Raw genomic sequence first — 26,082 nt, 5'->3', positions numbered from 1 at the left:
ACCCCCTGCCTGCAAGCAGGACCAGGGAAACCCCTGTGAATTTAAAGTCCTAGATCATACTTTTAATACAGTTTTCAATACATCACAAGAACCTCATTTTATTTTGCTTTCTGCCTTTCTCTCCTGACTAGGATGATGGTGCGGAAAGCCATGTGCCTTTACAATGACTCCAATTCGGCAAACCATCACTTTTCAGAAAAGCACATGCTGAGCTTAAAAAGGACTTATGTGGGTACTTTGCTGAACTTGAGCCTATAACAGGTGCTCTCACATTTTCAGTATATCATTTTGTTGACTCTGAAAATAATTCTGCTTATGAGGAAGGGCAATGCATACACTGATATCTCTGCTATGATAAATTAACTTCTCTTCTCATTCTTTCTCCATTCAGAACTCCCATAGGTATGTTTCAAATCCTACCTACCAAATATCCCATTTTGGCCTGGCCAGTCTCTTTTTAAAGCCCTGTGCCAGTTGTCCCAACTTTTTTCGCAAAAGTCGGCATTTGTCCCGTGTGCTCTTGCTGACTCGATCAGTTGGCAAGGGCAAATAGGACAAACACCCACGTTTGTCAAAAAAGTGGGGTGTGGTGCAGAGGAACATGCAAAGGGGCGAGCTAGCCATGCCAGCCCTGCGCAGGGGGAGAGGCAGGGCTCAGGCAGGGGAAAGGCAGGTGACCAGCGACAGCCTTGTGCAGAGATCAGGCAGGGCTCGAGCGAGTGGCTTGGGCCAGTCTCATGCTGGGGTGGGGGGGGAGGGGCTTGGGCAAGCCCTGCACAGTGGCCCAAATTCCCTTTGGGAAATACGGTTAGCCGAACCCGGGGACCAAATGAGCCTGTATCAAAGCTATTTATTGTGAATCATAATGTCTAGTGCTTTTAGATGGACTTTTTTCATATGTGACACAGAATTACGTGTTATTTTCAATGAGATACAAGAGAAAGAAGTAGGTTTTGCTACACCTGGCAATGCTGACAGCACCCTCTTTAGTGCCACTAGATAACCCTGTGGAGTTTGCTGGTTGTCTGCTCTAGGAGAACATTCACACACCTCAGAATCAGGCGCCAGAGGAGTGTTTGATGGTATCAGTGTATGCCACACCTTCTGCACTGTGTGCTCAGTGCAACAAAGGGGCATGTCACAGCTGGCAATAAAATAACAGAGATACATTGGGGCTGGTGCTGAGGAGATTGCTGGAGACGCAGCAATAAACACGCTGGAGATATCAAAGTCCTTGAACGGCTGAAATAGACGACAGACAGGAGGAAGATGGGAGTGACCAACAATGCAATAAGTCAATATTTTCCCTGGAATAACACCATTGAATATCTGTGTCGAATTAGATCCAGTAGGTCTGTTATGTGCACTCCATCTGGGAAAAAGCAGAAAAAGCCTAAAAAAAAGTTCAGAGCCTTAATGCCCACCCAGAGGGCACCCACATGAATGGTGAGTTTAGAGTGAAAGTTTTGTTGGTGAAAAATACCACCAAGAGTCTGCAGAGATAATCTGTGGGAGCAGATTACTCCGCACCCTGCTGCTGTCACTCCTCTTGAGTAATACCTCACTCTACCAGTGGTCTCCCTAGCCAAGAGCTTCACAGTGGACTAGTCATGTTGGGTGCCCAATTTGAAAGACCTTGAAGAGGCCTGAATTTCAGAAAGAGCTGAGGAGCCCCATTCTGAATGTCAGGCCGTTAAGGTCTCTCAAGCTGAGCACCGAAAATCAACAGTCAGTTTAGAAACTCTTGGCCATTGAGTTCAATAGGACTGTTCATGGTGTAGGGTACCAATCCTCATGAATCAATACCACAGTGTCCATGCAAAATGAAGGCTGAGCTCAGCAGTACAGTCAAACACAGCCCGCATGTAGACAAACCCTTTTGTGCTGATGGCTTATGTAGATTTTTTTAAGTGACTTGTGTCTTTAAGGGTACGTCTATATCACAATAAAAACCCTGCAGCACCAAGTCTCAGAGCCTGGATCAACTAACTTGGGATCACTGGGTTCTGCCTGCGGGGCTAAAAACTGCAGTGTGGACATTCAGGCTCAGGTTGGAGCCTGGGGGTCTGAGAACCACCCCCTTTGGGGGGTTTCAGACCCTGATCCCAAATGTCCACACTGAAATCTACAGCCCCACAACCCAACCCCAGCCATTGCCATGCTGCAGGTCTTTTATTGTAGTGTGGACATACCCTAAGGCACAGCCCCTACTAACAGAAATCCTGGAGACTCTGATGAGTGCAAAGGGGCAGGAAAACTGCTGGATTTCCCTGCCTGAGAATTTCCACTCTGTAGGGAAGTAAATCCTCTGGCTTAGAGCTTGGTGAAGTGTTGGCCTGCGTGCCACCCCAGCGCCGGTGGTGTATGGCATAGGGGCATGAACTGACATGTCTTGAGCATCACAGAACTCCAGTTAAACTGATCGAACATAATGGCCCTTTGGGGCCATAGCTAGGAGCAGCCCCAGAGCTGGCATAGAACTGGTCCCAGAATTAGGGAGTTGCAATTGACTCGTTTTTCTCCCAACTGCCACATCACCAAAGTAAATCCAGCTGGAACAGGGTGCAGCTAAGCGTATGTCTATGCTGCAGTCACTGGGTCTGACTGCAGCTTGAGGGGACATGCCTGAGCTAGCTTTAATCTCACTACTTCAGGTCCTGGAGTGGTGAAGCAGTGGCAGCAGAGGCTAGCCCTGGGAGTAATTATTCTGGGTTCTTGGCTGGTTGGCTTGTATAGCCTGGACTGAGGCTTGTGCTGCTGCAGCTTCACTGTTCCAGGACTCGAGCTAGTGAGATTAAAGACTGCATAGGCAATTCCTGCAGCCTAGACACGCCCTGCATCTGTGGCTCATTGTGCCTCAGGGAAAGTCAGTGCCTCTAGCAGCCCTGGAGAAGGGCAGGCGCTGTGCCAGGCTTGGACAGCAGTGGTGCTGGAATCACATGGCCTTGCCCTCCCCGAGCACTAGAACCATGACAGTGAATGGCCCTTTCGCCACAGCAAAGGTTCTCATGTGCTTTCCCCCCACACGCATTCCCACATTGGCTGGACATAGTGACACCCTCCCATATTGTTCAGCTTTCCCCGCATTGTACAGAGACACAGGAGAAGGAACGGGAGGAACAGCCTGGTGTCAGAGGTGAAAGTAAGCCGGTCCGCCGGTATGGCATACCGGCAAGAGCCAGTATGCCGTGCCGGACGGCACTGGCTTCCATGGCAGAGATTTAAAGGGCTCTGGGCTCCCTGCCACAGTGGGCAGCCCAGAGCTGTTTGAATCCTGCCCGCGGCTCGGGCGGCCGGGCTGGGACCGGATTTAAAGGTCCCTGGGCTGCTGCAGCTGCAGGAGCCCAGAGCCCCTTGAATCTCACCCATGGCTCCAGCGGCCGGGCTGGGGCCAGATTTAAAGGGTGCTGGGCTGCCACGGCTGTGGTCAGCCCAGAGCCCTTTAAACCCCCTGCCTGCGGCTCCGGCGGCTGTGCTGGGGCCAGATTTAAAGGGTGCTGGGCTGCCATGGCTAGGGTCATCCCAGAGCCCTTTAAATCCCATTGGTAGCTCTGGCGGCTGGAATTGCAGGGGGGATTTAAAGGGTCTGGAGCTCCGTGGTGGCCAGAGCCCTGGGCTCTTTAATTTGCCCCTGAGCCCCAGGTTGATTTAAAGGCCCTGGGGCTCCCAACTGCAGCCGGTGCCCCAGGGCCTTTAAATCTTGAGAGGCCACGCCTCTACCGGTTGAGGCCACACCTCTTCCGGTTGAGGCCACGCCCCCTCAGGACTTCAGCATTACCGTAAGTCCTGTAAGTTACTTTCATCCCTACCTGGTGTATTTCAAGGGGGAATAAGGAGAAATCAGGTGTCTTGTATTTCTGACCATCTGTGTCTGCTTTGATTGCTGCTGTCATTTCAGATCAGCCCCTGTCTCTTCCCACATGAGCTACCAGAGGCATGGAGCTACGGGAACAGCTCTCCATCTGCTTGTTCTGTGCCATACTCCTAGCAGCGATTCCCTTTTCAGGTAAAAGCATTGTTGGTAAAACACTTCTCCACAGCACAAAATCCCTGGAGAGAGACCCTAAACCAGCATGAAACCCCTGCTGGTATCTGTATTTCAGCAAAGAGAATGCTTTTGTTTGTGTTACTGAGCAGGTTATTCAGGAGGCACTGGAGATCTGGTCCTGGAAGCATCTGAGTGCTCTCAGTGCCTACTGAGCCAGCATCTTACAGCAGGTTTTCAGCATGTTGTCAGTTTCAGACTCTTTGTTAGCCCTGGTTTCTCCAGTGAGGTTCTCAGTTCATCATGGACTTGCGGTCAGTACAAGGTGGAGATGTACGATTCTAGCCATCAAGGAAAGATGACCAATGCAAGAACCCCCACCATCATCACCACCACACACACAATTTGGCTTGGTTGAGTTTATACCTTAAACTGGATACGCAGCACTAATGGAAATTACATCATGCTCTGTCTATACTTAGACATTTGCGCTGGTGGCTGATGGCTGGAATAGGGCAAACACAGAGTTGAAATTTTAATTTTAATCTTTTGTTTCAATAGAAAAATATTCTTTTCACAACAATAAATTTATGATTTTTCAACAGCCCTCCTTCCCCATTAGATTATCAGTTTGGGATTTTTTCCACTCCTTTTTCTTTTTTGCTTTTCTTCATCCCCCCCCCCCCCGCTTTTCCAATTTTACCACTGAAAAAGGATAAAAGTGAGAAAAAAACAGACAGTGCTCTTCCCCCCCCCCACAAAAAAAGAAAAAATCTTTTATTAGAACATTGGAAAAATGTGAACTGTTTTACAAAAAAATGATTTTTTTCTACATTTCTTTAAACACATTTTATCCTTTTTCAACAAGCTCTCATAGATCAGCCCTAAGATCTCCCAGGCAGGCTCTGATTATTTGGTATGTTTTATCTGTTATACAATGTCTTATACACCAATGGTGCAATAACAAAATGTATCTCCTTTCTTCTTCTTTGATTCCCTTCTCTCAGCTCAGCAGCTGTGATAAGGGTTGAGTGATGACTTTCCACCACTTTCTGTCTTGAACCAGGTTCATGGCTTCCTTTCTCTTTTTGTTATATGTCATTGTATGTCAATGCATTCTCAGTCTTCCTCTATTTCCAGTTCCTTGCACTCTGGTATGTATTGCCAATATGGCATCCTTTTCAGGTCCATTCCTGACACATGTCCAAACCATCACAATTACCCTTCTTCAGTCTTCTGTAACAAGGTTGTTTCTTGCCCTAGACATTTTCTTCTCACTTCCTTTTTTAAAAATTTCTGCAGTCTTGAAACTCTCAGTATCCTCCTCAGCCAGTTCATTTCTTCAGGCAATGTCTTCTGTTTGTTAGCTTTCCTCATACTCCAGTGTTACAAACCTGCAGCACAGTATCGGCACGAGAGTTTCTTTGTTATTGAAACTTATTGAGCCTTTCAGATGTTGCAGTTTTCCAGATGCAGTAACAGCTAGTCCAATTTTTCTTTTTACATCATCTTCACAATTCCCATTCTTTGATAGTAGCCCTCATTTTTTCCCTACTTTTCTAGTTCTTAGTCTCCACATTTGATCTTTATCTCTTCCTCTTGTATATACCTTATATCTTCTCTCCAATTGCCATATTTTTTGTCTTCCCTGTGTTGATGTTCAGTCTGAATTTTCTGCTTTCCCAATCTAGCTTGTTAGTAATTCTCTGCAATTCCTCCTTTGTCAATGTTATGAGTCAATATCATCTGCGAAACTCAGGTTCTTAATAATGATTTCAGATACTTAATAAAAATAACTATAACTATCAATTACATATTTGCAGAGTATTTCTACTCTTTAATTTATGAAGACAGATTCCTGCTCCATTTCTTGGAATTCATGGCTATCACAGACACCACTGGTTTTATTCTGGACATACCCTCAGGGTACAATTACACTGCAGTCAGTAGGAATACCTGTGCTATCTTGAATCTAGCTAGCTTGGTTAAAAATAGTATTGAAGATCATAGAATCATAGAATCTCAGGGTTGAAAGGGACCTCAGGAGGTCATCTAGTCCAATCCCCTGCTCAAAGCAGGACCAAACCCAACTAAATCATCCCAGCCAGGGCTTTGTCAAGCCTGATCTTAAAAACCACTAAGGAAGGAGATTCCACCACCTCCCTAGGTAACCCATTCCAGTTCTTCACCACCCTACTAGTGAAAAAGTTTTTCCTAATGTCCAACCTAAACCTCCCCCTCTGCAACTTGAGACCATTACTCCTTGTTCTGTCATCTGGTACCACAGAGAACAGTCTAGATCCATCCTCTTTGGAACCCCCTTTCAGGTAGTTGAAAGCAGCTATCAAATCCCCCATCATTCTTCTCTTCTGCAGACTAAACAATCCCAGTTCCCTCAGCCTCTCCTCATAAGTCATGTGCTCCAGCCCCCTAATCATTTTTGTTGCCCTCCGCTGGACTCTCTCCAATTTATCCACATCCTTCTTGTAGTGTGGGGCCCAAAACTGGACACAGTACTCCAAATGAGGCCTCACCAGTGCTGAATAGAGGGGAATGATCACATCCCTCGATCTGCTGGAAATGCCCCTACTTATACAACCCCTGTGTGAGATGCAGCAGTATGAACCCCTGTGTGAGCTAGGAATGTATGTACCCAGAGTTCCAGGCAGGCTTATACAGCTGAAGCCCATGCCGCCATGTGTTCATTGCTCTTTTTAGCCAGGCTAGCTAGATTCAAGCTAGCACTGGCATGCCTACCGAGCTGCAATCACTCCTCCAGTTGCAGTGTAGATATTCCCTCATTTAGATTTGCTTCTTTCAGAGAATTTTGAAGTCATCTCGTCCCCAACTGTCACTGGGATCGTCGGCCAGGATGTGGTCTTACCCTGCCAGATCTCCACTGGGACGCAGCCAGACAATATGGAGGTTCAGTGGAAGAAAATCATCCAGGCAGCTATAGAGACTGTCTATGAATACAAAGCCCAGACAGGCCAGGATGGGCCAGGAGAGAAATACCAGGGCCGGACTGTGCTGTTGAAGGATGGATTCACCTCTGGGAATGTGTCTTTAAAGCTGAAGAACGTCCGACCAGCCAATGAGGGAACGTACAGCTGCATTGTGAAGTCTAACGAGTGGAGCGCTGATGCTGCAACCGAGCTTAAAATTGCAGGTTGGTGATTTCATTGGGCCTGGTCAGATTTTGCCTGGCCAAGATGTAGATGTGCAGTGCAGAGCAGGTGCAACAAGCCTTGTCTCTCTCTGTAACCTGTCTAAAGGCCAGCCAGAACTCCAGTCCCTGTCCCTCATGGTGCCCCAATGGTGCTGAGCAGGAGGCAGGCCCAAAGCTCTGCCCCACATGTTCCAGCCAGAGGAGCTGCCAAGCTCTGCAAGGGGCTGCAAGCTGCATGTAGCAGCCTGTGTACACCTAGGAGCTCTGGGGTAGGACAACTCCCCTCCGGCCCCTTACTCTAAACTGCCTGTACGGAGCAACTGAGCCCTAAACGCACAGAGTATGAAACACTGGGCCTGATTTTCAGTCACACCAAGGACTCCTTATGCTGCACTGGCAGTGTAAAGGGTCTTAAAGTGGGCAGAAATGGCCCCTTGAGAATAGGCCCTGGGCAGGTCTCTGGCTGGCTTAATGGCTTTGCACCCACTCAGCACCCAGCCTCCAACAGAAGGACAGATTGGGATGTGTGGGCAAAGCACAATGCACCATGGATATCCTCTGCTTCCTAGGGCCCATGGGGACCAGCTGCTCTAAGTTACACCAGGGGCTGGGCAGGCCCTACCTGGCCACTGTATACAGAGAGAGTGAAGGTGGATTAAAGCCCCCTCTCTCTTCCATCCTTGGCCCACGTGCAGGGACTAGGGAGTGGAGAAACAGGCCCAGCCCTCTGAGATCCCTGTCTAAGGGCTTATCTGTACTTCAGTGCAGACCCACACTACAGCAACAGGAGGGGTTCTCCCATCACTGTAGTGAATTCATCTTCCCGAGAGGTGATAGCTAGGTTGACAGAAGAATTGTTGCATCAACCTAGTGCTGTCTATGCTGGGGTTAGGTCAGCTTCACAGCATCTCTCAAGGGTGTGGCTTTTTCACTCCCCCAAGTGATGTAGCTGGGTTGACCTAACTTTGAGTGTAGACCTGGCCTGAGTATTGGCTTTGGCATGTGGCATTTGGGAGGCCAGGCAGGAGTACAACTTGCCATTTATGGTGATGTGCCATGATCTGCAGTCCCCAGGAGAAGCAAGTGAAGCATTTCTTTGGACTCCAGTAGGAAAAACACAGAAATTGGGACCATGTCCTGAATTAAAAATAAAGCCATAACAAAGTGACAATGCTGTTTCCCTGAAGATAGCCCCTCCTGAATCTCTCTCTTCTTGTTTTAGCTGTTGCCTCTGTGTCCATCGATGTGCTGGGTCCCCAGGGCCAGGGGATTGACCTAGCCTGCAGGTCAACAGGATGGTTTCCCAAACCTGAAGTCCGCTGGGTTATAAATAATGGGTCGGATCTGCAGCCTGTGACCAAAATGGAGCAGGATCATGAACTTCTGTTCAGTATTCTGAGCAACGTCACAATCCTGGGACAGGAAACTGGAGAAATCAGCTGCGTTATCCAGAACAACCTGCTGAAAACAGAGAAGAAATCTGTCATTCTCCTCTCAGGTGAGTCCTCTGCATCATGCTTTAACCTTGGAGCTGCTTCTCTGTCCATCAGACTCTAGTGTTGTATTATCGAGATAAGAATGTGGCAGAACAGAGCTTCCCACCTAAGTCAAAAGGATACTGCCCTAATACTGTTAGAAGGGCCTCATTGTGTTAAGTGCTGTACAAATAGCTAAACTAGATAGTCACTGCCCCAGAGAGCTCACTGGGTGGGATTAGAACAGGAAGAAACATGTAAAAGGTTGAGCTGGGTGGAAAAGGCAACAAGAAAAGAATTTTTGCCTGCACTGTGACTTAGCGGGCAAAGCGCAGGAGATGTGGGTTCTGTTCCCAGCTCTGCCACTGGCCTGCTGGGTGACCTTGGGCAAGTTGCTTTTCCTCCCGATGCCTCAGACAGTGATATTGCTCTCCTTTGAGATCCACTGGTAAAATACACTATGTAAGAGCTAGAGATGATTATTACTAATAATCAGTTGTCTCAGCTCACCACCTGTCTCACTGTTCTGGTGGCTTATTAGAACTTGGATAAATTAACCGGTTGTTTAGCAGCAATAGGAGATCCACTTCTAACTTTTATTATCACAAGGCATCTCTCTCTAAATCTGACTCCCATTCACTTGTGTGTCTGCTAACCAGCTTCAGACTCCAAACTGGTGTGAAATAACAGCCAGTCAAATATGTCAAGAATCACTATATTATTCCCCCAATGCTGAAGGCCGAAACAAGGCTTATGAACCACATTAGCCCTACATAACACCAAGAGGTCTTGAGCAGACCACCTACCCTGGGGTTAATGTTACCTCTGAAGAACATGCAGGGATATTCATTGATCACTCAGGGCAGTGGCTGAAACTGATTTTCTTGATCTTGGCGTGTGAAATCTAGAATCAGTGGGCCAAATCCTCAGATGGTGTAAATGGTGGTAGTTCTACTGACTGAAATAAAGCTGTGCTCATTACGCTAGCTGAGGATCTAGGTCCATTGACTCCAATAGAGCGAGCCGGATTTACATCAGCTGTGAATGTGGTCCAGTGTCTTTATCATTGCCCAAAATTGCTAAGGACCCAGGACCAGATCACAATGAATAGTACATGGATCTGAAGTTAATCCCATTGGTTTGAAAGAGTAAGATACAATTCACTGTAAGAAAGGGTGTCAGAATCTGGTCTACAGAAAAACAGGAAGTATAAAAGCAGGAGTGACTCTGGGATATCAATCTGCAGCTCTTCTGCGCAAGAGCTAGATTATCAGCTGATGTAAATCAATGGCAATTTACACGAGTTCCAGGTCTAGCTGATACTTTGATACTGCAAAACCAGTCAAGTCCTGAGCTTCACACATCTGTGGAGCCTGATTCATTGTTCCTTAATATGGAGAAGACATAGCATGTTTCTGGGGTGACTTTTTTATATATTGTTTTCAAAGGTGATATTTTCCCTCATGTTTCTCCGTGGCTTGCTGCATTCTGGGTGTTATTTACTTTAAACCTTCTTGTGATCGGTGCCTGTGCATTTTGGATATATACAGGTAAGTGCATTATCTGCATGTTTAAAGTCCATCCACAAGGGGGAAATAATAATCATAAAATTATTATCAAATGAAACCCAAACATCGAACTAAATTGAACTACAATATTTATTGGTGCTCAAAAGGACGTCAGGATTTTTTTTTTTAATATTTGTTCATCTCTGATTAACATCTAATTCCAGAAGAAGAAATTTTAAAAATGATCTGTTCTGGTGTTTGGAATAGGAGTAGGGAAGTTATTATACCCATATATTTGGCATTGGTGAGAGTGCTGCTGGAATTCAATGTCCAGTTCTGGTGCCCTCAATTCAAGAAGGATGTTGGTAAACTGGAAACAAGAATAATTAGAGAATTAGAAAACATTCCATATATTAATAGACTCCAGGAGCTCAATCTGATTAGTTTACCAAAGAAAAGGTTAAGGGGTGACATGATCTCACATTTTATAACCTACACAGGGAACAAATATTTGATAACAGGCTTCAATCTAGCAGAGAAAGGTATAACAAAATTGATCAACTGGATGTTCGGGCTACACAAATCAGACTGGAAATACAGCATGCGTTTTTTAACAGTGAGGGTAATTAAGCACTAGAACAATTTACCAAAGGTTGTGGTGGATTCTCCATCACTAGAAACTGTAAATCAAGATTGGGTGTTTTTTGTAAAAGATGTGTTCTAGTTCAGATAGGATTTTTAAGGAAGTTGCAGGAACTCAGATTAGATGATCACAATAGCCTTTATAATCTATGAGTCTATGAATTTCATACACAAATAAAATCAGGAACACAATCTTGAGGCCTGATCATGGAAAAAACTATTGTGCATAGTTCTAACTGCCCGACTAGTCCAAATGACTTCACTGGAATTTAAGGAAATTACTCAGTTGTAAGCAGTCTACTTGGGAATGCAGCTTGTCAGGTTTATTTTTATTCACTACCTAAAGGGGGCAGTGATAGCTGAGTGGTTTGCGCATTGGCCTCCTAAACCTCAAGTTATAAGTTCAATTCCTGAGGGGAACCACCTAGGGATCTGAAGCAAAATCAGTTCTTAGTCCCAGTGAAGACAGGGGGCTGGACTCAATAACTTTCCAGTTCTATGAAATAGGTACCTCTCCATATTTTAATCAAAATCTGGTCCTTATTAAAGGATTATTTAAAAAAAAAATTTCAGAATTTTCCAGTTCTCAGCAGAATCTTTAAATCTTTAAAACAGTCTGTTGTTTGATTTTCAAAATCTCTTTGCTATTTTTATTGGCTAATTGGTTTTCTATTACTGATTTTGACTGGTCACTGACACATAGTACATTTTTTTCAATATCAGAAATTTTCATTTTAAAATATATCGCCATCTAAAATCAAAACAATTTTGCTTAAAATATTTTGACAGAAAATTTGGAAAATAAAACAATGGACTCATAAAACACAACAGAATGGAAAATGTTTTCAGATTTACCAGAATGTTAGTAGTATTTTGTTATGTTTTCCAACTCTCTCTGATTATTGGTAAGATCAGGTCTGTATACATTTGAAAATAAAGGAACTATTCTTTTAATACAAATTCCACAATTTATGAGCATAAAAAATGTGAGAAGAAAAGTTTGACATTATCAATTCAAAATACTTTTATATATATTGAAGCATTCAATACAGGGGCGCTGGAACCGGGGGAACCAGGGGTCCATGGGCCCCTCACTTCTAAAAGTGTGCAGGCCAGGCCCACCCAATTTTTAACATGAGAATAGTTTGAGAGGCAGGAGGCCCTGTTGTCTCCCCAAACTGCAAGCTTTGGGCAGGCGCACAGTGGCACAAGCAAGGGCTGCGCTTCATAGTCCCTGCCTATGGTGCCAACCTCTTCACAATGCCTGCTCCTCTCAGTGACTACACCTCTGCTCCTCCTGTTCTCCCTGCCCACTGAGTTCCCACGCCCTGACCAGGGCTGAAGCCAGAGTCAGACTACCACTCAGGCTGCTGTGGGAAGTCCCAGATCCTCCACCTGCCCTAGGGTGCTGCTCCTGGGCCCCCTGGCTCCACATCCAGAGTAGGTGGAGGGTCTGGGTCTCCCCACAGGGGCCGGGGCTCCCTAGGTAGCTCTTACCACTGCCCAGATCTGGCTTCCAGCCTGGCCAAGTGGCCAGGGGGCAGGATCTCAGGGGAAAGATTACGAGCAGGGCGGAGACAAGGAGGGGGTGGGGCCACAAGGGTAGGGTCTCGTCCCCCTGCCCCCCAACACATATGCTTCTACCAAAGTTCTGGGGCTCCTGGTTCCATGACATTAAGAACACAAGAACATGTGTATGGCCATACTGGGTCAGCCCAAAGGTCCATCTAGTCCCATATACTGTCTTCCGACAGTGGACAGCGCCAGGTACCCCAGAGGAAATGAACAGAAGAGGTAATCATCAAGTGATCCATCCTGTCACTTATTCCCATTTTCTGGCAAACAGAAGACTATACATCATTGGCACTTATTTCCACAAGTCTCATATTGTTCATGAAGCATTTTATGTTTCTCGTTCCACCTCTTTTCTTAACCCTTCAGCTTCCTCTGTATTTAAATTCTTCCTCTTGCTAACCATGGATAGTATATAAAATGTGCACTGTGCTAATTGTATTTTCTACTTGAATAACAAAAACAGTTTGGCAAACATCTGTTTTATTGTATCTCTCTGGCACCTCAACAATTTACTCAGCACTCCAAAATCTTTGATTCTTAATCTTATAGTCAAGCAGAAGGAGTCTACGAAAAAAAAATCAGAAGAAGAGGCTTTATTCATACAGGGTAATGTATTTCTCTTTCTTAAGTTATCCTTGATATGTTTATACTTAGTTTTGACATCTCTGCTTTAACTGGAATGCATTTTTCTTGCATGATTTTTATATGTATAACACTTGATCTCCTACCGTAATTTAAAGTATTTAATAAAGTTATTAAACAAGACTATTTATTTTTAATATCTATTTCGCTCATCAGTGGAATCAAATGTCTGTTTCTTCCTGGGAAATTTGTCTCCATTGCTGCTTACATGTTATAGTGTAAGGCCTGTGCATCCTGATAGCTCCCTTTAAATATCTTATGGCATCAGCTTAATGTCATTAAGCCAGAAGACGGTGTATCAATCATTACACTGATCTCAAGTTGCATGTGTAAAAACAAGCTCATCTCACACTCTTTCAATGACATTTCCTCCTCTTTCTATATCACCACCTATTTCCACCCCTTGCTTTGTTATATCTATTTCATGGGCTGATCCTGAAAAGCTTTATTTGCCATAGTGCACCACCTCCATTATGAAATCAGGGAAATGTGAGTATGTTCAGGGTCCTTGAACAGTATCCCCAGAGACACAAAGGGCAGAATAATGAATCTCACCCCTGGGAAAGGACAGAGTTCAGTGGACATATATAATTTTGGCCCCTTTGAGTTTGACAGTACTTTTGCCATTGATTTCAATGAGCCAGGATGTCATCCACAGTCAGTACATAATAATTGTTATCTCCCCTGAGGCAGTGTGGTCCAGTGTGATGTAAGACCTGAGAAACCTCACTTCTGTCCTTGGTTTAATGACTGACCTTAGGCATGTCACGTTACCACTCTGTGCATCAGTTTCCCCACCTGTAAAATGGGGATAGTGACACTCCTCTCCTTTGTAGAATGCTTTGGGACCTAAAGATGAAACACTCTAGATAAGAACTAGGTGTTATTTTTATTACCCTTCAGGATCCAGCTGTGCTCCCTAGCCACAGAGTCAGGTTAGGCCACAGAGCTCAGCTCTTCCTGCCATAGGCACAGAGTTGAGCCCTAAATGTGGAACAAAGAGCCAAAAAGAGGGGCCTGGTTCAGAAACAGGAAGCTTGAGATAGTTTTAAATACACTGAGAGAGATGAAGATGCCACAGTTACAGGATAGCTGCACTCCTGCCCTCTACAAGCTCTCTTGGCTTTACCTTTTCAAGTGACAGGCTGGAGCCATCCCCATTCTAAGGGTGGAATCCCATGATTCTCCCACTCACAGACCAAGTTCCTAGGCCAGAGCCCTCCCATTTACCCTTCATATTTCCTTAGTTGGGCCAACTGGGTTTGGCGTCTGCAAGACAATTCTTTCCAGGTGCTGTGATAAGTATGAAAATGCAGGTGCTCCAGACAGCTCCTTCAGAACCATGTACTGTTTGTTTACCCATAAGAAGATAGCGTTCACAGAGAGAGAGAAATAGAGTCAGAGAGATTAGTGATGTAACTGGTTATTTTCCTATCAAACATAATCTTCAAGAAAATTCTCTGAGGTATTTTGCATCAATTGTATATTACAAATCATTACATGGTTGTATAGTAACATGCCATTCTCTTCCATGCAGACACTGCGAAGAAGGCGTTGGAACAAGGTACAGTAAAAATTACTGTCAGGGCTGAAAATTTCAGATATGGGTTTTCACGTTATAATTAATTAGGAGCAGTGAGACATAAATACTGTGACATTTGTCACAGACGTTGCAACATGGCATCTGGAGTAGATGCCAGGGGGCTCAGGAGTAGATGCCATTAACTCCCTGTGTGACTATACACAAGTCACTGATCCTTCTTGCCTCACCTTCCCCATCTCTAAATCGGGATAATATTACTCAGCTGCTTCCAAGGAGTGTTGTGAGTATCTGTTTTTAAGCCAGATGGATGCAATCTTTCCTATGCAGAGGGACACCGCAAGACCTACATGCCATTCAAAATAGGACTTAAGTGAAACTTAAGTGACTTAAGTGGTATATAAGCATTATGTAGGCTCTCTACATTGGGTTGATTTCACCCTAGATAATTATTAGTGTTAGAAGCCACTTGCAGTTTGGAAGAGCAAAGAAAAACACCTGACAGAGGAAACCAAACATCTAGCACTGTTCATTATTATTAATATTACTGTGTTTTAACTGTAGTATCTTAAAAGCACCTCCACGCTATCAGAAATTAATTGCAAATCTTTCTTTGCAACTAAATCCATTTAGCCTTTCCTATCCCAGACTAGTTCATCTGGGAAATCAGTGCTATAAATACATTCCACTTCATTGGGGGGAGGAAGAAAGGAAGCAAACAATTCCCTAAGTTAAAAAGTAGGCAGTGTTCAAACTTTTAAATGTAAACAGGCCACAGTCTTATCTACAAAGTTTTGCCAGTATAGCGGTCTAGTAGCTGAGGGTGTGATATGAGATTTTATGAGATTGCTGTTAGTGTAGATGCAGTTATATTGGCAAAAAAGTGCTTGTGCTGGTATAGCTTATTTTATGTGCTGAACCACAGTAAGCTACATTTTTTTGCCAGTATAAGTAGGACTTTTGCTGGCATAATAATGTTGTAACAATATCACTCCCTAATTGATATTGCTGTACCTGCAAATCACTCTAGATCTGCCCCACATAAGGCTATGTCTACACTAGAAATGCTAGGGTAGCAGAAGGGGTTCTTCAATCATTATAGTAAATCTACCTCTATAAGAGGCAGTAGCTAGGTCAATGGAAGAAATCTTCTGTCAAACCAGTGCTGTCTACACTGGGGCTTAGTTCAGCTTAACTATGTCTCTTAGGGGTGTGAATTTTTCACATACCTGAGTAATACAGCTGGGTCAACCTAACTCTCTAGAGTAGACCACCCTTAAATGTTACAATTGATTGTTTACCACTTTTATAGAGATCATTAGTTTTGTCTTTTTCTATCCAGAGAATCAGTGTATGCATTTCTCACAATGAGCTGAAATTCCTTTTTTAAAATATCAAACTGGTAATCAAAGCTTTTTCTTTTACAGAGCATCAGGAGCTGCAGGAACGACTTGGTAGGGCTCATTTTATGGTACAGAATTAATAAGCAGCTATAATTGTACAGTGTAGATTGAATTATGGGTAATTTGGAAACATAGGTATATAAGGGGATTCTAAGGATATTATATGAAACAGTGAGTAATAGAGAAGTTTATTCAGTGTGCTTTCTAACAGTCTATCTTCTCCCCCCTCCATCCTTACTCTCAATGTGTGATCTAAAAACTAATAAAAAAGTTTCAGCTTTTTTACTATAAATAATCATAACATTAAAACTACGGAACTGAGTTCCTTCAGATTTGGTTTAGTAACTCCTCAACATCAAGCCAAGCTACGTTTAAAGATTATATTCCGTATCCTGGCAAGGCACCTCCTTCACGTTGCTGGACTCAGTGCTGTTTGCACTGGCAGAGGGGGCAGTGGGGAGGGCTGGAATAAATCAGCCGCACTGCAGACACATGGTCTTTTGGGGTTTCTTTCTCACTATTTTCCAGGCAGGCCCAAGGAGTGCTCCTCTGCCAAACAAAAGAAATTCACAACTCAATACAAACCAAAGGGGAATGGCAAACCTTTCCATATCCCCTATCTGGAGGGAGGGGGGCAGGTGGCCTTGTTATTGGCCCCAGGGTGCCCATCCTACAGGTAGGTAGGTAATATCCCATATGGGGAGAAGCACAGCCTCCTACCCTGGAGAAGCCTTTCTCCCTGCTACCTCTAGCCCTGCTGCGGCAGCTTGTCTCTCCTCCTCTTTCACCAGAAGAGGGGTATTTAAAGGTCTCAGACAGCCCTTACTTGGACTCAGCTGTCCCTAGTTGACCTGAACCTCATTTCAGCTTATAGCTAAAAGGGAATTTATCATTCTAGGGCTAATCATCTGCCTTCCATCACCGTTTACAGCCATCCAGCCTGATTTTGTCACACTGTCACTTGTTTTATGTAGGAAATTCCCATTTGTATTAAAATATACATTATTAATTGATAAACAATTTATAATCATATAAAGGGAAGCCTGTATTTTAAAGCACCAGAAGAAAAGCAAAGTTTTAGCCTCCAGCTGTAATTCCACATTTCCTGACTTTTTAATGCCTGATTTCTCAATCTCATTATTACAATAGTGATACTGATATCTGTACAGAATATTTTATATAACTTGCATTTAATTATGGCACCCATCACCATAGCATTAGGATGTACTAAAGTAAATTAAAAACAAATACAATATACCGTCTGTCCTTTTAGCTGTCCATTTATGATAAGCCAATTCAAAATGAACCTGGCTCTGAGGAAAATAGCAGTAAATATTGTCAACGGTAAAATTAGCTACTGAATAAATTTTACATTTTTTGAGCCAAAGGCATTGCTTTTACCACTATTACCCTAGGGGATTTGTCTAAATCTGGTAGATTCTCTGCAGTACTCCTGTTGGAAGAAGGTCCCTCGCACCAAACAGAAAAAGAATCTGAAGAATAGCTCAGCTCTCAGCACAGTAATAATGGATAAATCTGTAGAACCAGTGAATAAGCTGCATTTATTTTGGAGCTCTGGGTCCCTCACCTGTGCTCTTACCACTAATTCCTCTCTGCTGGGACTACATCTATGATTCCAAGCCTCTGAGCAGCCAATGGAGATGAGCTACAGCAAGTACTGAAGCTTTACCTGTATATAATAAAGCTAGCATAGACTTCCCTTTTGTTTTTCCCTTTAATGTGTTTCAAGCACTTTGTCTCTTTCTCACTCCTTGAGATTTTCAGTGAAAAGAGACAATCTAGCCCTCAATTTGAAAACCTGTATTTGTGCTGTATAAAAACTGAATTAGTTTAGTCTTATTTTTTCCTGCATTTCTGGAAACATCCAGTAAACTGTGCCCTCCACACTAATAAAAGTAAATAATACCAGATCTTTTCATTTCAGGCAGAGCAATCTCAGAACTGGGTAAGTCAAGACATTTTTTGCATCATGTTTTTTATATATAACTTTGACATCCGTGAGGGAAGGGTATCAGCAGCAGCAGCAGGGTTTGAACCTGGAGTTCCATGCAGGAGCCTGGGGCCCCAAGCTAAAAGACCTAGTGCCTTAACCAAGCTATTACAGATGTTATCAAGTTCTAGGTGCTTAGCCAGCTCTAGAGGGAGCCAGAGTGCCACATGGAGTGAGCATGGCTTACATAAACACAAATCCTAGTCTGAGCAGAAGCAATATCTTCTCTGAGTCCTGCAGTGCTAGCAATAGAGTGGCCAGTGAACAGGGCTCTGGAGTCTGTTCCTAGCTTTCTAAGGGACTTTGGGGAAGCCACTCCCAGTTTCTGGGTTTCAGATTCCCCACTGGGAAACATTGACAATCTGGGTGGAAATTCAGGTTGGGGGGCTGCCTGCCTCCCAAGGTCTGTGAGAGTGAGGGATTATTTTCCAGAATAGGGAAAATGATCCCTCACTCTCACAGTGTTGTGTATTTGGTTGTCATGGTTTTTGTTGCTATGGCAACTGAGTTAGATTATTATGGGTTAGCTCAGCCGGTTTCAACCAGCTGAGTGAGCTCTCTGTATATCTGTAAATAAAATGGAGGTTTTGGTTAGCTGCCTGCTCTCTGGCCTCAAGTGATTGCTTCCTACACCGGCTGCCCTAAGGATATAACACTGGCGACGAGGGTGAGACTCGGTGCTGCTCCAGTAACAGAAGGAAGTAGAAGTTAAGGTAAAGCACAAACAACCAACAACGCTGCTTGTTTGCACTGACTGTGAAAGTGAAACTAAAAATCATGGCTACTCTGACCAGGCCCCTGGAGCCTTTTGATGAGAATACAGAGCAGTGGCATGTGTATACTGAGCGTTTTGAGCTTTTTGGTATTGCAAATGACATTACAGAAGTGAAGAAGGTGCCAATATTCTTAACTGTTGTAGGGGCTAAAACCTACTCTCTGCTACGCAGCTTACTACACCCTGTTAAGCCTGAGACTAAATCTTACAGTGACATTGTGGAAATCCTGGGGTCTCACTTCTCCCCAAAACCACTGGTAATTGCTGAAAGATATAGGTTCCACAAAAGAGACCAAAAGGAAGATGAAACAGTTGTACAATTTGTAGCCATTTTAAAAAGCTAGCAGAACACTGTGAATTTAAAGAGATGTTAAATGATGCCCTGCGTGACAGGTTAGTGTGTGGCCTCTGCAGTGAAGCTATCTGAGCGCCTACTGACAGAGGCTCAGCTTACATTACAGAAGGCTGTTGATATTGCTGTCTCCATGGAACTGGCTACAAGGAGGCACAATACATCGGTGCATCCCTAGGGTGCAAAAGTGTCACAAGAACCGACCCACAAAACGGTGCAGAGTCAAGAATGTTACCGCTGTGGTAAGCTGGGTCACCAGGCATCAGAATGCTGGTGTAAAGACCTGGTGTGTCGACACTGTGGCAAAAAGGGACACATTGAGTATGCCTGTAAACAAAAGAAAAAGAGGCCTATGGTCTGGCCGACAAAAAGATGAACCTTGCATACCCTAGAGCAGACCCAGGATGATCAAAGTGACACCTCCTCACAAGAGGAAGTGCCACTGCATGTTTTGTCTTTGGCAGCGGGCTCACATGAATACTGGGTAACCCCTTTATTGGAGGGCAAACCTATACGCATGGAACTGGACACCGGTGCAGCTGTCTCGCTGGTTCCTGAGACTGTGTATAAGGAAAAGCTACAGCATCTTCCGCTTAAGGCAACAAAATCTGTTCTGAAGACGTATACAGGTGAAGCTGTGCCCATGTTGGGCACTATTGATGTTAAGGTGGAGCTCAATGGACAGGCGGCTAAATTGCCACTGTTTGTGGTGAGAGGTGACTACCCAGCCTTAATGGGTAGGTCTTGGCTTGGGAAGATTCAACTGAACTGGGCAGAAGTGCACCGGATGACTAAAGAAGAAACCAGTCTAACCCCTATTCTAAGGAAACATGCTGCTGTTTTTGGAGATGATTTGGGAAGTATGAAGGGAATCACTGTGACATTGAACATTAAACCTGACAGTCCACCAAAATATCTGAAAGCCCGAACTGTGCCATATGCCATCAGGCCAAAAGTTGAAGCAGGCCTGGAGCGCCTGGTCACCAATGGAGTCCTAATACCAGTTACCCATAGCTCATGGGCCACTCCTATGGTTCCAATCGTGAAGAAAGATGGCTCTCCGGATTTGCGGTGATTTTAAAGTCACTGTCAACCCAGTGTTGTGTGCAGAGCAATACCCGCTTCCCCGCATCGATGACCTCTTCGCAGGCCTGGCTGGGGGACAAAAGTTCAGTAAGATTGATCTGAGTCAAGCATATTTACAGATGCACGTCGATGAAAAGTCCCAAGAGCTGTTGACTATTGTGACTCATAAGGGCTTTATCGATACTGTCGCCTACCCTTCGGAATAACATCTGCTCCGCCCTGTTCCAGAGGGCTATGGACCAGATCTTGTGTGGCTTGTCAGGAGTTCAGTGCTATCTGGATGATATCCTGGTCACTGGAAGAAATGAAGAGGATCACTTAAAGAATTTAGAGGCTACCCTACAAAGACTGGAAGAGTATGGCCTACGAGTTCGCAAAGACAAGTGTGAATTCTTCAAGCCCTCTGTTGAATATTTGGGACACATCATTGATTCTGCAGGTCTTCATAAGGCCCCTGCAAAAGTTAAAGCTATTGTGGAGGCTCCCCCACCTCGAAATGTAAGCCAGCTGCGCTCGTTTCTAGGACTCCTGAACTATTATGGAAAGTTCATCTCACAGTTAGCCACACTGCTAAAACCACTTCATGAGCTCCTTGGGCAGAACAAGGCCTGGAAGTGGACTGAAGCCTGTGATGTTGCGTTTAACAAAGCTAAGGATGCATTGCTAAATTCTGAAGTTCTAACGCACTTTGATCCATCCTTACCACTGCAATTGGCCTGCGATGCCTCCCCTTATGGAGTGGGAGCAGTCGTGTCACATATTATGCCTTCAGGAGAAGAGAGACCTATTGCTTTTGCTTCACGCACTCTAAGCAAAGCAGAAACTAACTACGCCCAAATCGAACGTGAGGCATTAGGAATTGTTTTTGGAATTCGGAAGTTTCATCAGTACCTGTTTGGGCGAAAATTTACTCTTCTCACAGACCATCAACCTCTGACATCAATTTTTGGACCCTACACAGGCAGTCTACCCTCCTTCTCTAGTCTAGTGTGTGTTTTATTTAGGGGATGTTCTTATTACGGGGGGAGGAATATGTTGTGTATTTGGTTGTCATGGTTTTTGTTGCTATGGCAACTGAGTTAGATTATTATGGGTTAGCTCAGCCAGTTTCAACCAGCTGAGTGAGCTCTCTGTATATCTGTAAATAAAATGGAGGTTTTGGTTAGCTGCCTGCTCTCTGGCCTCAAGTGATTGCTTCCTACACCGGCTGCCCCAAGGATATAACACACAGACCTTGGGAGACAGGCCAGTCCTCGCTTACAGACACCCCCCAACCTGAAGCAAATACTCACCAGCAACTGCACACCACGCCACAGAAACACCAACCCAGGAACCAATCTTTGTAACAAACACTGTTGCCTACTCTGTCCCCATGCCTACTCTAGCGACACCATCATAGGCCCCAACAACATCAGCCACACCATCAGGGGATCATTCACCTGCACATTTACTTATGTGATATATGCCATCATGTGCCAGCAATGCCCCTCTGCCATGTACATTGGCCAAACTGAACAGTCTGTATGTAAAAGAATAAATGGACACAAATCAGACGTCAGGAATGGTAACATACAAAAGCCAGTTGGAGAACATGTCAATCTCCCTGGACATACAATAACAGATATAAAAGTAGCCATCCTTCAACAAAAAAACTTCAAAAACAGACTTCAAAGAGAAACTGCAGAGCTACAGTTCCACTCCATGCATCTGATGAAGTGGGTTTTATTCCCAAATAAAAAGCTTATGCCCAAATAAATCTGTTAGTCTCTAAAGTGCTACAAGGACTCCTTGTTCTTGCTGATACAGATTAACATGACTACAACTCTGAAACCTGCAGAGCTACAATTCATTTGAAAACTAAACACCATTAATTTGGAATAGAGAGTAGGAGTGGCTGGTTCACTACAAAAGTAATTTTCCCTCTCTTGGTATTAACCCCTACTCATAAGGTATTGGGAGTGGACCACATCCACTGTGACTGAATTGGCCTTGTCAGAACTGGTTCTTCACTTGTAAGATAACTCCCTTTTCTTCATGTATCAGTATATTCATGCCTGCATCTGTAATTTTCACTCCATGCATCTGAAGAAGTGATTTTTTAACTCATGAAAGCTTATGCCCAAATAAATCTATTAGTCTTTAAGGTGCCACCAGACTCCTTGTTGTTTTCATTAGAGCTATACTCATCCCCTGACCACATGGCTTCTCGGGTTTCTTGGACGTCAGTTCTCTCCTTTGTGTCCAGCTGTTTTGCACTACTGAAGAATTGTTCCTACTGTTGGACACAAAGGTTTTAGCCTCCCATTTATTCTAACAAGCTCCATGGTTGTCTTGCCTCCAAGACCTCGATGGCAGACTGTCAGCATCTTTCATATAACAATATTCACTTTCCTTTATACAGCACTTTGATATCTACAGATAAAAAACATAACATGAGAGCTAAAGAAGTAGTATAGCCATAGGCTAGTTCTGAAGCCCTTACCCACTGCAAGCATTTTAACTGGAGTGAATGGAACTTCTCCTAATTAAGGACTGGACAAACTGGCCAAATCTGAATTCTCACTGTCTTGAGTTCCATTAACTTGGTGATTCTTCTTTTACAGATTTCAGGAGGGCTCGGAGCTACATGGGTGAGTTTATCTCTATAATTAGATGGCCCCCTTATTAGGGTTAATTTTCCAGACCCTGAGGGAGCAGGAGATGGCATTGACATATGAAGGACTGAGGGACTTAAGATCTGGATATGAAGGCAGGGTCTATGTTAATAGCAGATACTAATATTTGGAGGGAGTCTTTCTTTCTTTCTTTCTTATATATTTAACTCATAGATTAAAAAAGCTAGTATTTGTACATCAATCAAATATGAAGTGTATATTTATGTTCTTTTTAATCAAACTAATGGGATCTATTGATAATTGTGCAGCACCTTCAGCACAGATCCAGTGGTTTTCATACACTAAAATAAAGAAAAAAGTTTCAGTGTATCCCTAATGTGGGGGTGCCAATAGCTTGATTCAGGAAGTAAAGACTGGACACTAGTTTCCTATCACAAGTAAAACAGCATAAATTGTTACTGAAAATATTTCCTTTAACATTAGAAGCTATTCCTTTTACTCCTCAGGACTTCCTTTGATATTGAGGTTAACTTGTGGTTAATGGGGCTATTCTGTTCACAGTGCTGTGGAAACTTGGGGTCCCTGACTGATCTGTGGCTAATGGGGTTATCTTGGTCTCTCTTCACAGTTCCTCTCACCCTGGATCCGAGTTGCAAACACCCTGAACTCACCCTGTCTGCAGATGGCAGAACAGTCCAGCACAAGCCCACTTCTCAAGATCCAGCTGTCTCCTCCGGGGCCCTGATTGCTGTGGGGAGGGAGGGATTTGTGACCAGGAGGAATCATTTTGGGGAGGGTGAGGTTTGCAGGTGGTACTGGGAGGTAAAGGTTGAAGACAGCCCGGACTGGGAGCTGGGGGTGCTGAGTGAGACTGTGAGGGACAGCGTGAAACAGGAGAGGTTGAAGAGACCCCCTGAAGGGGAGTGCTGGGCTCTGAGGAGATCGGGGGGGTGGTATCAACCCAGGGAGGCCAACATTGTGATACAGAGCTGGGGTGTGAAGCCGAAAGTGGTTGGGGTGTATCTGGATCTAGAAGCGGGGAATCTCTCATTTTATAGTGTCAGTGGAATGGCCATTATCCTGGAGATTTCTGTGGAAGGTTCTGAGAGATTGTTCCCATTCCTCAGCCCTGGTCACGCTGCAGGGAGGGAAGAAGGGGAACCTCTCAGCATCTGCCTCCCCAGCGACTGGGATTTCTCCCAGAAATTTGGGACTAGTTCAGGAGATAACACAGCCTCTGCACAGTCTCCAGCCTCCAGAGATGGGAAAGGAGCTGGAGACAACACAGGTTCATCTGCATTGGGAGAAACATCCCTAGCCTCTGGACATTGTCCTGCCTCTGGAGATGGGGATGAGAAAGAAATCAGCACAGAGTTCTCTGTGAGAGAAGATGCCCCAAAGCACCAGACCATCGACCAGCTCCCAAAGAAGAAAGAGGATAAAACAGATCAAGAACATACACAGCTGGAAACACACTCAAAAGCAGAAGCAGGGAAAGAAAAGCCAGAAGCCATAGGTAAAAAAATCCAGAATTTTTTCCAACGGGGCAAAGACAGTCATAAAGAAAAGAATGCTCAGAACGTGAATCCAGGGGGGACCTGTATCACTGGCTCTCTTGTTTCAGGGATTCCAGGGCCAGGAGATATAACTGGGGAATCAGATCCAACCACTGCCACCTTGGGAACAACTTTGCCTGAAAGAAAAAGTGGGGAAATGGAGACACTTAAGGAGCTTCCGCCCCCCTGAACTTAAATGGAAACTGCAACAATTAGTGCTGTTCTAAAACTCACACTAATTAAACAGGATTGTTCTAATTGGAGGGAACTACATCAATGCTATTGTTAACTTTGGGAATTTAAATACACAGAAGGGAAATGCAGAAGGGAATTTTTTCCCATTAACATTAACATATTGCAGACATACACACTCTGATCCTGCCAGTGTTAGTGAGTCACAGAATGAGGCATTCTATACATAGGACCAAATTTTGAGTTTTCACACCCCATAGCCAGCAAGTTATAGTGCTTTAATTTGCCAGTGTAGACATGGCCTTAGTGTTACTCAGAGAACCTTACCTTTTGCACTTCCTGACTTTTGTTCCAGTTACATACCCAGTAAATAGGACCAATATTTTTAGAGAGGGAGAGAAAGTTCAAGGACCACTGCTGCACATGCTGTTGAGGTGAGCCAATGCTTGTTTGGTTACTTGGACACCTTAAATAGGTAAATGTATGTGCAAATGGCTAATTTACACTTGCAATTGTGGTAACTATATCTGCAAATGCTATTGCACAAAGGGACATCCATATTTTAGAGGGAAAGTGTGCCTCTAAAGTCGGACTCTCAGTGTTACCACACCTAACTTTTAAGCACCTAAAAAATCACTGGGATTCACAAAACCTGAATGTCACACCCAGGCTCCCTGTACAATGCATGGGAAGAGATAAGCAAAGGAAAGAAAGGAATTAAGAAAAGCCAGCACACTAGGCAGGAAGCCTCCTAAATTAGGCAGTTGGAGTATTACATACATCTGGATATTGCCTCTTTTTTGAGCCTCTGTCCTCTGTCTGGGTGGATTTTTCAAATAATGGGCAATATCCTGGGTTTTTGCAGAGCAGTTGTTGCAACTCAGAAAGAGCCATGATTGGTCCACTTGCCAATTGGTCCCTCCCCTGCATCTGCAGCTGATTGGTCCATTCCTTGGCAAGCCATGGCTTCCAGATCCCACCCACCCAGGCCCCCAATACCAGCCCTGGGGAGGGTGTTGCACAGGGAGATGCTGACTGAGTGATGGTGCTGCATCCTGGTCTTGCACCAGTCACCCTATCACCAGCCCACCTTCCACCACCAGGAAGTATCCCCACTGCAGGCACCTCCAGCTCCTGCAACTGTACCCCCCTCTAGCGCTCCCTTCCCACCTTCAGTGTCCTCTTTTTGGGAACCTGAAATTTGGTAACCCTAAATTGGAGATGCTCAGCTGAGAGGTGTATGCTAAGTGCCCCCCTCACACCTTCAGGCAGTTCAGTGTCTAAATGTGGCCTGGAAGGAGGCCTGTAGCTCTGCTTACCATTCTCGGTTGAGAAACTTCTCCTGGAATTAGGTACCTAGGGCATTTCTTCTTTCTGCTGGAGGAGGCCTTCCCTCACAGTGGTTAACCTAGTGGTTAGGGTACTCACCAGGGCAGTGGGAGACCCAAGTTCAGTCCCCCCCCCCCAGTGCCTCATGAGGAGAAGGGCTTTGAACAAGTATGCCTTTATCACTGAGCTACAGGATATTCTCATTTGCTTGGTCCTACACCCCTCCA

At 44.5% G+C, this 26,082-nt stretch overlaps 1 protein-coding gene across 1 annotated transcript; it reads left to right on the top strand.

Annotated features, from left to right (window-relative positions):
- The first annotated feature begins 3,917 nt into the window (after positions 1-3,917).
- Positions 3,918-25,956, top strand: LOC120393819 (butyrophilin subfamily 3 member A1-like). Its single transcript, XM_039518312.1, has 10 exons — positions 3,918-4,006; positions 6,807-7,154; positions 8,377-8,652; positions 10,078-10,179; positions 12,904-12,960; positions 14,534-14,560; positions 15,964-15,990; positions 17,885-17,905; positions 22,767-22,793; positions 23,407-25,956. The coding sequence occupies exons 1-10, from the start codon at positions 3,937-3,939 to the stop codon at positions 24,522-24,524; spliced, it is 2,073 nt and encodes a 690-aa protein (XP_039374246.1). The 5' UTR covers positions 3,918-3,936; the 3' UTR covers positions 24,525-25,956.
- The last annotated feature ends 126 nt before the right edge of the window (positions 25,957-26,082 follow it).

The sequence above is a fragment of the Mauremys reevesii genome, unplaced genomic scaffold (genome assembly GCF_016161935.1).
Source record: "Mauremys reevesii isolate NIE-2019 unplaced genomic scaffold, ASM1616193v1 Contig33, whole genome shotgun sequence".
Classification (NCBI taxonomy): Eukaryota; Metazoa; Chordata; order Testudines; family Geoemydidae; genus Mauremys; species Mauremys reevesii.
This window is presented reverse-complemented; position numbering and strand designations above follow the sequence as displayed.